This window comes from Myripristis murdjan, chromosome 17, assembly GCF_902150065.1.
Source record: "Myripristis murdjan chromosome 17, fMyrMur1.1, whole genome shotgun sequence".
Taxonomy (NCBI): domain Eukaryota; kingdom Metazoa; phylum Chordata; class Actinopteri; order Holocentriformes; family Holocentridae; genus Myripristis; species Myripristis murdjan.
This window is the reverse complement of record NC_043996.1, coordinates 33,305,560-33,320,136: the sequence shown is the minus strand read 5'-3', so window position 1 is coordinate 33,320,136 and position 14,577 is coordinate 33,305,560. Positions and strand designations below refer to the sequence as shown.

At 41.6% G+C, this 14,577-nt stretch overlaps 2 protein-coding genes across 4 annotated transcripts in view; both read right to left on the bottom strand.

The window, feature by feature from the left end:
- Positions 1-3,593, bottom strand: part of trdc (T-cell receptor delta constant) — a 7,800-nt gene extending 4,207 nt beyond the window's left edge. Inside the window, exons 1-3 of the mRNA XM_030074790.1 lie at positions 3,365-3,593; positions 3,131-3,280; positions 498-803 (exon numbers count right to left, since the gene is read on the bottom strand). Of these exons, the coding sequence (XP_029930650.1) occupies positions 498-803; positions 3,131-3,280; positions 3,365-3,593 (685 nt within the window). The remainder of the gene's footprint in view (positions 1-497; positions 804-3,130; positions 3,281-3,364) is intronic.
- Positions 3,594-11,894: 8,301 nt separating this feature from the next.
- The window catches only part of smg7 (SMG7 nonsense mediated mRNA decay factor), a 28,247-nt gene continuing 25,564 nt past the window's right edge, over positions 11,895-14,577 (bottom strand). For all 3 annotated transcript variants that reach the window (XM_030074325.1, XM_030074327.1, XM_030074326.1), the window contains one exon: positions 11,895-14,208. In XM_030074325.1, coding sequence (XP_029930185.1) covers positions 14,095-14,208 — 114 coding nt within the window. In that variant the 3' untranslated portion in view covers positions 11,895-14,094. The remainder of the gene's footprint in view (positions 14,209-14,577) is intronic.

Sequence of the window (14,577 nt, the reverse complement as noted above, 5' to 3'; positions counted from 1 at the left end):
TTTAGGCCCGATATTAATTTGTCGTAAATTTGAAAATTGCAGTGTCAAACTCTTCAGTGTTAGAAAAGCCAACATGGACCCTGCTTTTGAAATAAATAAATAAATAAATAAATAAAATAAAAAAACTGATTAACAAAAGAATTATTATTTATTATTTAACAAAGAAGATAATTAAAATAAAACAAAAAAATAGCAAAAAATGAATGGAAATTTTGAAAAAAAAAACACAAGAAAACTACATTTGTAATTATTAAAAATATATTTATTTAAACCTCAGACTGATTCTGTTTGCAGGGTTTCTGTCAGGCGGCGGCGGCAGCTGCTTGTCAAACCGGCCGTCACGCATCAAAACACTGATTATCAAAAATTCTGAGTATCGGCCCGATAACGGAGCGGGACAGATGATTAGTGGATTCCAGCTCCACTTTTCTGTCCAGGAGTTTCAGCGACACACAGCAGCCCCATCAGTAAAAGTGTGTGTGTGTGCCGGTACGTACGCGTGGTGGTGGTGGGGGTGGTGGCGGCGGTGGTCACCGGCTCGATGTAGTTCTCTGTGGTGCCGTTCAGCTCGCAGGACGAGAAGCTGTTCTTGGAGACACCGACGTAGAAGTAGGTTTTGGTGGCGGTGCAGAGCGGGGCGTCGCTGGTGGACCGCTCCTCCCGGCCGGCGCTACCCGTCAGCACCATGGTGCCTCCTCTGGGGTAGAAGCTGGCGGCGAGGCAGACCTGTGGGCCCGTGGTGTTGGAGCCCCCGCCCACCTGAGGCCGCAGGATGGACAGCGTCGGTTTGACGTCTTTCGGGTCTGAGGACAACAGCACGGTTAACTCTCTGAGGTTTTATCAAATCCTCAGAACAAAATTCACTAAAGTTCCTGTTTTTTTTATTTAACTCTATTTAATTTTATGTATTTATTTATTTATTAGAGAGCTTTTTGTAATTTTGTGGTAACTTTATAGTAATTTAATTTTAAATAATACCATTCTCATCATTATTTTTGTGCTAATTTTCTGGTCATTTTCTTGCATTATTATCATAATTATTATCATTATTTATTTATTTATTTATTTAAGTTATTTTTCTTACTTTTTTCAGACTTGGGTAATTTTGTGGTATTTTTATTAGGATATTAAAGACTCAACTATAAGACATATAAATAACAGTTACACATAATTAAGATGTAATGATTAAGTTTGCTTAACCGATACTTAACTGATACTTAGGTAACACCACATTGTCATTTTTATGACAATAAAAATCTATCTATCTATCTATCTATCTATCAGGATAAGTTAATCAAGGATATTTAAGTATTTTTAGGTATATTTAAGTATGATTATAAGACTTCAGACTGTAAGGAGTGTTTTTAACTCCTTCATCCCCACACCAGTCAGATCAGATCAACATGTCTTGACTTGATTATTTAGTTACTTATTTTTCAGTGTAATGTGCTGTAATGTGTGTGTGTGTGTGTGTGTGTGTGTAATGTACACACCTTTAACAGGTATCTGGGCTCTTTAAATGAAGCCCCAAATGTTCATTGGTTATATCATATTTTATCCTGTTACTCATGTTTTTGTGTGATCTGCAGTTTTAATCCCTCTGACTGTCCAGGCACTGTGGTCACATGACCTTCCCTGTATTTTAATATTTCAAGATAACCTGCTTTACACTGACCTTTTATATCTACACTCAGTGTCACTTTATTCCAGTCTGATGCAGCTCAGCTCAGCAGCTCTGCCATAAACTCTGCCTTTTAACAAAGTTTATAATGTTCAGTTTGTGTTGACATTGTGCAGAATGAGTCACTTTAATTCTGTGTTTATTACTGAGGTTGTAGTTTGCAGAGGTCTGCTACTGGACTGCATTATACTGAGAGGGGTTTCTAGTTTTTTGTCCTCCCCGTTTATACACAATGAGTGGGACAGAATATTGGAAACAGCAGCACTAACTATGAGCTCAATGCCAAACATAGAAGTGAATGAACACCTCTGTTACTGTGACAACAAGACAAGCTGAGCATTAAAGGCAGCAGGAGAGGAAAGTTTATGGCAAGTTAGCTGGATTAGACTGGATTAGATTTAGATTATACAGGTGGAGGTGATGTTTACAGTTCATACCAAAACTAAAAGCAAACACTTTCCTACTTTTCAGGACCAGAAGTTAACAGCAGATTATTTTAGTGACACAAAATCTGACGTAAAAATATGACAAAGTGCAGCATAAAAACACATTTTCATTTGTTTTTCTCGAAACAATCCAACATTCAATCAGATCGATCTTTACTGATCATTATTGATTCCCAAGGAAAGTTAGAGAAAAGCTATTTAAACAAAAGTCAGTCTAAATGATTTCAAACTGCACAGCCTCTTTTATTATTTTGCAATTTTTTTTCCTCTATTCTAAGTTTTGATTCAGCTGTTGTTTTTACACTTTACCCTTGTTGCTTTAGTTATGGTTTCTAATTATTACATATAAACGGCTGTCTGTTTTATTGTTGTTTATTGTTGTTATATTATCATTTTTCTCTTTCCTGTCCGTCTGAGAAGACCTGGCCATTTAAACAATGCTGTTCACTATGAAATATTATTTTTCCTCCCTGCCTGTATGAAAATCACCAGAATAAAAAATCACTAGAACACTCTCATGATAATTATAGAGATTTTTCTGTTTCTGTTTTTGCTGTTTTGCTGACCTCTGATTCACGCAACTTTTATGTTTGTTTGTTTGTTTTGCACATTTCTGAATTTGAATTGAATTTTGTGCTTTGAAAAGGTCAATAAGCAGAAAATGATCAGAGCTGCTATTTTCCTCGTCAGGACATTTAGCCTTCCTGTGGTCCTCAATAGTTCACTGTGACCTTTTTTTCTATTATCATTATTATTATTATTACTATTGTTATGTTTAAATTTCCTACAGCATTACTATCACATTCCCAGAGTATTCTCCAGAGGAACAGATTTGTGTCTCCTCTCCCTCTGAGGTTATTTTCAGGGCGGCTGCAGCTCCGTCAGCAGCACGGAGCTCACAAAGCAAATTTATCCAAAATTAAATAAATCAGTTCAACAAATAACAGAATGTCTGTCCTCCGATAAACTAATTAACGCTAACAAACAAAACAAGAGCACTTACCTCTGGGAAGGACGGTCAGGCGGATTCTTTTCCCAAACGTTAATGGATTAGCACTGTGATACAGCTCCATACAAAAACCTCCAGGTGGGAAATCTGTGTTTAGGAGAGTAAATCCTGACCTTTGACCCCCGCCGTGCGCCTTGGCCGGTGCTTTGAGGTGAGCACGAACACGAGCAGCCTCACATTTATCTGGATTATTGGGTTAAATCCATGAGATTTCAGGTTTGAAGGTACGAACGCAGCGGCAGAGGAAACTCCAAAACTCCATCCCGGGACGCCTGGAGCCAAATCCCTGCAGGCGGGAGTCAGCCAGGCTCTCACCGGGGTCAGAGGTCGTGTCCAGCTGTGGTTCTGGAAGGTTCCATGGCGAGCGGAGCCGGGCCGGGCTCAGGGAGGTTTTTGTCAGGCTGTGTGTGCAGGCTGAGTCGCTGTGGTATCCCACCCTCACAGTGATACACACCATGACAAAAACCCCCAGACAGCTGCTGGCAGCCACGCTGCTGCCGCTCGGCTCACAGGAAACATCCTCACAACAAGCAGTGCTGAGAAAATGATGCTTCATTACATATATATATATATATATATATATATATATATATATATATATATATATATACACAAATAACTTACATGTAACGCTATATACCATATTAAGTATTTGTAAAGTTTTGAGAAATCATTTGTTAAACATCTACAAACATTACAGATGTTATTATAAAGTTGCAGCTGATGATTATAATATCTTATTAAATTGTTGATAAATACTTTTGCTGCTGTCCAACCAAAACCTTGTATCTCCATAACATCAGCTCTACAGATAGGAAGGAAAACAGTCTCATCTGGAGGCTGACTGAACATTTCTCAGTTCCTATGATTTGTTTAGTTACAGTTTCATAACCCCGAGGCTTGTAGAGCTTTCTGGACCCGTACAGGAGCACATAAATACTCAATAAAATAAATAAAATATCAAAATAACTAACAAGATACAAGGTTTTTACTGGACAGCCACTCTTTGTAAACCATCTATATTGTTATTATTAGATGGTTATTATAAAGCTGTAACTCATGTGTATAATAATTGGTACATGGTTCATGAACATTATTAGTGCGTCTATAAACCTAATAAAACTTTCAGCTTGTAACAGTCGAACTTCAGACTCACCGCCTGCAGTTTCATTCATTAACCAATTATAATAAACAGCTGTTGCAATTTTATAATAACCATCCAAATAATATTTATAGATGGTTTACAAACCAGTTAACCATTCACAAAGTGTATTAAAAATGTTTGTAGATGTTTTACAAATGCTTCCTTAAAGGTTTACAAATCATTTAGTAATTTATTTGGTAGTATAAAAATACATAGAAAATTTAAAAAAAAGAATAGAAAATAAAGAGGTAAAACCACATTACAAGGCCCGGCATAACAAAGAGTCTAAAATAATGGAGATTAAAGTCAATAAGAGAAAAATAAAATCAATACAATAAAATAAAGCACCACACAATACTATGTAATAAAATACAGCACAGCAGCACACAGAAACCTCTGGTGGAAGAAATAAAGAATTAGAAATTTAAAAGAGATTAAAGGTTAAAATAAAAAGTTTAAAACAAACAAACACACAAATAAAATAAATACATAACATTTTGAACTTCAGTTTTGGTTCGCTGTTACTGGTCTGGAAGTTTTAGTTTATTTCTTTCTGTTCTTGTAGAGATTCTTCTAATAAAACAGGTAACAGGTAACATGAAATACAGATAATAAAAATAATTTTTAAAATAAATTTACCTACATGGATTTTTTCTATTAAAATGGACAAAATGTCTTTTTTTAACCAAGCACAGAAACATAAAGATGAAAATTAAAAAGACCCGGTATGGTTTCAGTTGATGTGGTCGTAGTTGCTCTTCTGTTTTCTCGTTTTCACTTTTATTTTACAAAATATTTTTTATTAACACCTGTTTAACATCATGTTAGTTTTAGTGAACTGTACCAGGTTTTTGGAGCCGTTTGGTGGGTCCTGATGGAGGTTCATATTTTTTTTTTTTTTTTTTTCAAGGGAATACTTTGCGTTTTAGCTTGACAAGGGTCAGCTCGGATAAGCTAAACAAACTAGCTAGCTAGCTAGCTAGCTGGCCACCGGCCGTTAGTCTCTTTGCCCGTTAAGTCAATTTCTGTTCTCGCCTCATTCGCTCCTCTGGCACAGAACTTCCACCGCTCTCCTGTTCTGTCTCCAGTTTCCATCAAAGCTTCCTGTCACCACGTGTCACTGTATGCAGATGATGTCCTGTTATATATCAGTGAAGCTGGACACATTCTTACTGTCAGTGTGTGAACTGTACCATGCCATGTGATATTACCAGAGAAACTCAACTGTGTCAGTGGAAAAAGGTCTGTGAAGTCTAAGTAGTTTTAGAATTTACACACTGAAAATTGTGACAATTGACAGGTGGATTGGGGCAGCGGCAGCAGTTATGAGGTTGCTCTCTATACTTACCGAAAGAGTGAGATGATGGATACAAGCAGAAATAATTCTCCTTCGCCGGGTGATTGGGCACACCCTTAGGAACAGGGCGAGGAGGTCGGAGTAGAGCTGTCAGAACCCATCTGAGGTGGTTCGGGCATCTAGTCAGGATGCTTCCAGGTGGAGGTGTTCCAGGCAGGACCAGCTGGGAGGAGACCCTGGGACAAACCCAGGGCATGCTGAGGGGACAGTGTCTCCCAGCTGGCCTGGGAATACGTTACGATCCACCAGGAAGAGCTGGCGGATGTGGCCATGGAAAAGATCGTCTGGGCCGACATCCTTAGCTGCTGCCACCACGACCCGGGTCCAGATGAGCAGCCGAAAATGAAATGAAGAGAAATGAATTGTGACCAAGAATTTTCTTCTTGCAGAAGGCCAGCTGTATCCTCCTACAGCCTGTGCGGTTACCACCTCACACTGTAACATGAAATGTGAATCAGGAGGAAGAGCTGACACTTCACTTATTCCAGCAGGTTGTGTCATCACATTTTATAAGTCACCTTTGTTCTCTTGTTCACTCTCTGAGAAAAAAATCTGCACATGCAATGTTTAGAACAGCTTCTTTATGACTTGGAAAAACTGCCTGGGTGTCAGTTTGGGAACTTGATCATGTCATGTAATTTTGGATACAAATTTATAAAGCTGCTTTGCTGCAAAAGAAATCAGGATTCCCCTGTGTGAACAGTCCTCCAGCCACCTGTGCAAGTTGGTAATTAGCATGAGCACGAACACGTAGCTATTCTTCTTATTCTTGTTCTCTGGAGGAGCCTCTCTGGATGCACTGTGCTGATGACGGTCCAGCACCACAGCAACTTCTGTCAGGACTACAGTCAAATTATAAAACAATGTGGTACAGAATGGTGCTTATTACTATGTACTGTGTGCCTCGACTGGCACTTTGAGGGGAGCAGGGACACGAGCAGCCTCACATTTATCTGGATTATTGGGTTAAATCCATGAGATTTCAGGTTTGAAGGTACGAACGCAGCGGCAGAGGCATCTCCAAAACTCTGTCCCGGGACGCCTGGAGCCGAATCACTGCAGGCGGGAGTCAGCCGGGCTCTCACCGGGGTCAAAGGTCGTGTCCAGCTGCGGATCTGGAAGGTTCCACAGTGAGCAGAGCCGGGCTGGTTTCAGGGAGGTTTTTGTCAGGCTGTGTGTGCAGACTGAGTCGCTGTGGTACCCCAGCCCCACAGTGATACACACCATGACAAAAACCCCAGACAGCTGCTGGCAGCCACGCCGCCGCCACTCGGCTCACAGGAAACATCCTCACAGCAAGCAGCACTGAGAAATGATGCTTCATTACACTGGAGGTACAAGTCACTTTACAGTCTACAAACAATGAAATCATAAGTAATAATGTTTACTTAATACAGAATAAACTATTCATTAACTGTGTATCATTGCACACATTATAACACTCTATAAACTTAATAAAACTTTCAGCTTGTAACAGTCGAACTTCAGACTCACCGCCTGCAGTTTCATTCATTAACCAATTATAATAAACAGCTGTTGCAATTTTATAATAACCATCCAAATAATATTTATAGATGGTTTACAAACCAGTTAGACATTCACAAAGTGTATTAAAAATGTTTGTAGATGTTTTACAAATGCTTCCTTAAAGGTTTACAAATCATTTGGTAATTTATTTGGTAATTTAAAAATACATAGAAAATAAAAAAGATTAGAAAATAAAAAGGTAAAACCACATTACAAGGCCCGACATAACAAAGAGGCTAAAATAATGGAGATTAAAGTCAATAAGAGAAAAATAAAATCAATACAATAAAATAAAGCACCACACAATACTATGTAATAAAATACAGCACAGCAGCACACAGAAACCTCTGGTGGAAGAAATAAAGAATAAGAAATTTAAAAGAGATTAAAGGTTAAATTAAAAAAAAAAAAGTTTAAAACAAACAAATAAATAAAATTAATACATGAAATTTTGAGCTTCAGTTTTGGTTTGCTGTCACTGGTCTGGAAGTTTTAGTTTATTTCTTTCAGTTCTTGTAGAGATACTTTTAATATAAGTTTTTTTTTTTTTTTTTTTTTTTTTTTTAAGATGTAATGGCAGAATTTCACAACACACATTTTGTAACAGGTAATATGCAATACAGATAATAAAAATAATTTGGATTTTGAATGTTTTTTTCTATTAAAATGGACAAAGAGTCTTTTTTTTTAACCAAGCACAGAAACATAAAAATGAAACACCTGATGAACACCTGTTTAACATCATGTTAGTTTTAGTGAACGGTACCAGGTTTCTGGAGCCTTGGATGGAGGTTCATATTTTTTTTTTTTTTTTAAAGGAATACTTTGTGTTTTAGGTTGACAAGAGTCAGCTCGGTTAAGCTATACAAACTAGCTAGCTAGCTAGCTGGCCACCGGCCATTAGTCTCTCTGCCCGTTAAGTCGATTTCTGTTCTCGCCTCATTCGCTCCTCTGGCACAGAACTTCCACCGCTCTGGGGCGCCCCGGTGGCTCACCGGTAAAGCGTGCACACCATGTATCAGGGCCCAGTCCCGATCGCAGCAACCGTGGTTCGAATCTGACCTCAGGTCCTTTGCTGCACGTCATCCCCTCTCTCTCTGCTGCCTTTCCTGTCTATCTCTACTGTGACTGTCAAATAAAGCAGAAATGCCCAAAAAATAATCTTTAAAATAATTTTAAAAAGAACTTCCACCGCTCTCCTGTTCTGTCTCCAGGTTCCATCGAAGCTTCCTGTCACCATGTGTCACTGTATGCAGATGACGTCCTCTTATATATCAGTGAAGCCGGACACATTCTTACCGTCAGTGTGTGAACTGCATGCCATGTAACTTTACCAGAGAAACTCAACTGTGTCTATGGAAAAAGGTCTGTGAAGTCTAAGTAGTGTTAGAATTTAATCATGCCAGGGCACACAGTTTGGAAAAACAGCCACCTATGAAATTTTTGAGATTCCCCAAAATTTCTAAAATCATGTCTTTAGGGGCGCTCATGCCTTAAGGAGCTGAGCTGTAGTTACTCAGATTTTATTTCATCACACTAAAGACAAGAATAAAGGCTTTTGTGCACAGGGTCCATATTTTCATCATTTAAAAATAAATACGACCTCACGTTGTGTCACACAGCGATGACGACACTTTTGTCTGTCGTCTAAGTTTTCAGAGCAAGTGTGATTTTCTTGTTTAATAATTTGATGGGAACAGTTTAATAGACTCTCAGGATCAGATGGGTCCTGATGTCTTTTAGTTTAGCATTATGAGTTTTGGTTAAGAATATAAGAATAAAACACATTGGACTCAGTGTGCAAGGTTTCTTTGCATACAATTTCTATCAGACAACAGATTAAAAATAAAAAAATAAAAACTAAAAAAAAAAAAAACACTTAAAACAATCTGGACTTGGTGTGTGAAGCCCATGACAAAAAAAAAACCAAGAGAGCTAATGACATCAGACAGAACTGAAAGTGAGAGTCAGAGGTTTTTGTCAAGGCGTGCCGCTGCTTTCAGTCACTGTGACCGTATATCTGTACACGGTGAAAAACAGCCGTACAAAAACCCTCTGCACTGTTTCTAATGCAAACACACACACACACAGGTGAGGGCGGCTTGAGGTTTCTCCCAGGAAACCCCTTTCCGGCTGCCTGCGGTCGGCGTCACGTCTCAGAGACAGAAATAATCTGAGAGGCAGATTAGAGCTCACAGACTGAACTTTCCAGGAAACAGACAGCAAACTGGCAAAGACGTGAGACTCTGCTTGAAACTCACAGTGTTTGGCTGTTTTTTTTTTTTCACTCATTATTTCCCTCAAGCAGCTGATATTTCCTGCAATATCTTTTGCATATTTAATGAGGCCAAGTAAAATTTTACATTCATACTCTGAATATTTTCTTAGTTTCAGCTCCTCTGAGTTCACATGGGTAGGTCCAAATCAATCCGTATATCATTCGTTCTTTCTATTTTCAATTGCCAATCAAAAATTAAAAAATGAAAAAGTGACTGGCTATTTTGTTATTTGTTTTTTTTAATCTAACACCAAAATCCAAAATATGCCTGGTTTTTCATAGTTCAATTTTAGGCTCGGATCAAAAATACGAAATGGAAAAACGGGAATCAGGACTGAATTTGATTCTATTATTTAATTGGTCCGGTTTACGTGACCCAGAAGTTTGGTAATGAGCGGTAGCTCACAGCAGATCACAGCAGCCAGGTGCATTCAGTCCCGCCACCTTGATCACCGCCACCATGGATAGTTATTACGTGTTGTTTTGAGGACCAAAGCGTGTGACTCTAAAAGAAGAGGACATGACAACCAAAAAAATCAGGATAAGAGCTCAGCAGGTAGAAAAGCCCCACCTACTGACCAATCAGCTCTCTTGGAAAATGGCCTGCCCATTGGCTGAGACAGTGTGAAGAAGTGAAGCCTCACATGTTGTACAACATTGTACATGTACATATGCTACATGTGTAAGATATAATAAGTACTGACCACTTTACTTTACTTATTTTTTATTTGCTCCACGTTTTTTGCTCCACTGGGGTTGCATCTGAAATAATAAGGCTAACATCACACGCCATAACCTCAAACTTCATAAACACATAAATTTATGGAACACACAAATGTTACTGTAGTCAGATCTTCTCGTGCCGTCTAGGGTTGGGTACCGAAACGCGGTGCCAACAGGACACCGGTTATGACGTAAATGGTAGTAACGAGACCGAGTAAGAATGAAAATTTCAGTGCCGCCCCCTGGTGTTCCGGAACGTGACGTCAGCGCCACTGTTCAGCACACTTGTTGATCAGAACTGATAGTGAGAGGATCAATAAAGATGCAAAGGGCAAAACGCTCCAAGGTTTGGCTGTAGACTCTGCGACATGCAGCAGACGCCTTAAAGCAACGTCATGCAAGGGGGGTAACACGTCAAATTTAACGAAACATCTGGCGACACATGGAGTTTATTTAAAAGCCAAACAATGCACCGTGTTTGATAATTTATGTCAGCAGTCTCCAACCACTGGTCCGCAGACTGGTACCGGGCCGCGGACCAGTGGTTGGAGAAATTCCCAACTGGGCCATGCAGCCCAACTGTAACCCCCCCTCCCCTGCAGTTGCACACAAATGGCACAAGTTTAATACCATATGTTATTTGTATTTATATTGTTTAAAGATTTAAGTTAATATTGTGAGAACTGTTTAAGCACCGGAACGGTTTAAAAAATACCGAGTAGGCACCGGTATCGGATAAAACCCAACCGATACCCAACCCTAGTGCCGTCATGGTGGGGAAGTAATATTATAATCCCACTAATTTACACATTGACACAGTTGGCGACTGTCTGCTCCTCTGTCGTAAAGTATGCGGCTCGGGGGGATTTCTCCTTGTCTGCGATTGGTCGTCTGCAGCAAACACCGCCCTTTTTATGTGAGCGCGCACAGATCTAGATTGGAAAAGCCTGGGTTCAGTTAACGAGGTGACAACCGGCTTTATTATATCCAAAATCAGGATTGTGGATGTCTGGTTAAGTGAAGCCAGATCATTAAGAGAAAGCCCGGGGATGATAATCCAGCTGCATGGGACAGGACCCTGGTGTCATCTCAGTGTTCAGTTTGAAGAGAAAACATGTAAAGTCAGACACAAAGTATTAAAAATATATGCCTATATATGACAGATATGATGAAGATGATGATGATGAAGATGATAAGCAGTATTTTCAGCCATAATTGAGGACAGAAACAAACAAGTGACACGTTTTCAAGGGAGAACATGGTTTACGTTTATTAAAGGCTGATTCCACCAGTTCTGAATGTCTGTGAGACAGAAACACAAAAGCCCAGATCTCTGAACCCAACATTCACCTCAGGAACTAACCAGAGCCGCTCCAGCTGGACCAAACCAACCCAAACCGGATCAGACCGGTCTGGCCCTCACGCACACGTCACTCCAAATCTGCCCTCGCTACAGGAACAAACAAACAGGGTGCGTTTGGTTTGCTTTCCGCCGCAGAACAGAGTGGAATGTCATCGCTCCTCCTCCTCATCGTCGCGGCAACACCTGTTCCAGTCTGTCTGATTCTAGATCCAAAATGGCGCCCGGATCCCCGTTCAGAGCCAGTTTCCAGCAGCGGTCCCATCCAGAAGCCCGAGGTGAGCGAGACAGAAAAGCAAACAAATCCACAACCCACTCCACCCGCCGAGCTCGTTATCTATCTCCTTTCTTCTCTTCTTCTCCCCCTCCAGCGCCTCGTCCCCACATTCAGTCCGGTGTAACATCTCATCTTTTATTTGATTTTTTTTTTTTCCCCAAACATGTTTCTGTAAATGCAACATGAAAAGCACAATCACACAGAAAATAGACACATCATTTGAAGTCTTGCTTTAATAAAACGTCCTCTACGGGAAAATAAAAACAGGCTCTTTTTATCTTTTCTTTTTTTTTTTTTTTTTTCCTATTGTTATTATTTAATCCCTCAGAACTAAAGAGTGAGTCTGGTTTCACTTCTCAGGTAGAAAATGCCTTTTCTGCTGCTCGGGACCAGACTGGAAATAACTTACAGAGCTTTCTGACCCCGGACCACGGAGCCTCCTGATTGGTCAGTGCTTGTGATTGGCCCTACGTTAGCCAGGACTGATGCTGTGTAAAGCCCCCCACCCCCCCACCCTCTTACCCCAACATAATGGTTAGTAGTTGGTTAGTTAAAAGCAGAGCTACAGGGCAAACTGGTGGCCTCCGCTGGGAGCCGACAGGAGGACTGATATAAAATAAGAGCTATACACGGAGCGCCGGGGCTCCACGCCGGCTCTGCAGCCGGAGTGGAGATGTTGAGGAGTTAGTGGAGCTACGACAAGCCAGCTACCCGTCTGTCTGTGTGTGTGAGTGTGTGTGAGTGAGTGTGTGTGTGTGTGAGCGTGTGTGTGTGTGTGTTTTGTCCGGCGGTGAGCGTGCTAACTACGACAGCAGTAGTAAACAGACACTGAGCAGGCACAGAGAGCCGACGAAGCTTAAAACTATTAAAAAGGCAGAACATGAACCAAAAAAAAAAAAAAAAAAAAAAAAAAAAGATTAATGTAGGTTAGGCTAGCAGGATTACATTATTGTGTTTTTTTCTTTACTCAAAGAAAAACGGGAAAGAGGGAGAGAGAGAGAGAGGGAGAGAGAGAGAGAGAGAGGGAGAGCAATAGGAGAGGTGAATCCACAAATATACAGATTCCCCCTTTAAGCAGGAAACTATTCGACATATTTAGTTCATGAAGCTAAAACTGCTACGAACAAATCACAAAATACAGTTTTTTTTTTTTGTTTTTTTTTTGTTAAATATTTGCAATCTCTTGCAGCTAACGATAATACTATCCCTAAGACTGATGTGTATTTTTTTTTCTTCACCCCCCCCTCATATTTCCATCTGTGTTCCTCTACATATGGCTGTAGCGTCGGCTGGCCACAGGGGGCAGTCTCGTGCTGTTTGGGCCTGCGGACGCTTCGCCCCCCCCAAAAAACAGAAAAAACATAAAGTCCAGACGGCAGTGCAGGCGCCGGGCGGAGACCTGGCGTCCCGAAGCCGCGTCCGCTTCCCTCAGTCCTCACAAAGCAGCGTCTGTGCTAACAGAGGCTTCTGCTTCTTCACCAGTTAGGTTTTAAACTGTCAACCAGCTGTGGCACAGCGTCCGTCCTTCATCCAACCCAACAGCTACAAAGAGCCGCCGCCTCCTCCTCCTCCTCCTCCTCCTCCTCCTCCTCCCAGGTAATGAAAATGAATGAGAGATCAGATCAGAAAGAGCAGTCTGTGTTTTTCTTCCTACGCTCGCTAAAAAGGCCCACCCGCCTTCCTCCTCCCCCTCGCAGCGAGCCACCACACCGCCTTCGCTCTCTCACCGAGACCAAACCGCTTCCCACCTGCGGCCGCGGAAAAACGCAAAAGAGATTCGCTTCATTCCGCAACGAGCCGTCAATCCCGGGAAGTCGAATCGTTTTCCCAAAGAGAAAAAAAAAAAAAAAAAAAAAAAAGGTCAGTTCTTCCCGATCAGAAAGGAGTCCTGGAGATGTGGGGGTCTGTCCGATGGGGGGTGTGGTGGTGTGGAGGTGTGGTGGTGGTGGTGGTGGGGTTTATGTTCAGATTTCCTCAAAGTTCAGAATCGCGCGGGTTGAAGGAAACCCGGCGGTGGCGTGGCGCTCGGCACCGCGGTTTTGAAGAGACGCTTAATCCCGCGCACCTCCGAGTCAGGAGGGGCGTCACCGCTCCCCCCGTCAGCCGAGGGGGGGTGGGGGTGGTGTTTCAGCCTCGCCGGGGGGTCGCTCCGCCTCCCCAGCCTCCACCGTTCGCCGGTTAATTTTACCATTTTTGTCGGAGCTTCGTCTTCGTCAACTTCTTTTTTTCCCTCCTGGTTTTCTCCTGGTGGTTTTGACGTCTTGGACACAAAGTTGCTGCCCGGCCTGGCGCTCAGTGCGGCGGGTTCATGGTGCCGTGGCCTCGCTGCTGCTTCTGCTTCTGCTGCAGGAGGAGCTGCTCCAGCGCCGACGGGCCCGGCTGCATCATGGAGCTCGACCAGATGGACTGAGGAGAGGCGGGAACAAACGTTAGCAAGCCCACAGAGTTATCCTGGTTCACTGAAATAAAATTAAAAACTCAAACTCTCAGGAACAGTACTTCTACTTCTACTGCAGTCACATACCAGCAGAGGAACAGTACTTCTACTGCAGTCACATACCAGCAGAGGAACAGTACTTCTACTTGTACTGCAGTAACATACCAGCAGAGGAACAGTACTTCTACTTGTACTGCAGTCAGATACCAGCAGAGGAACAGTACTTCTACTTGTACTGCAGTCAGATACCAGCAGAGGAACAGTACTTCTACTTGTACTGCAGTCAGAAGCTGTAGAAGCTGTAGCTGCTGTGGTGGTGAAAGCAGAGCAGGGCTGTC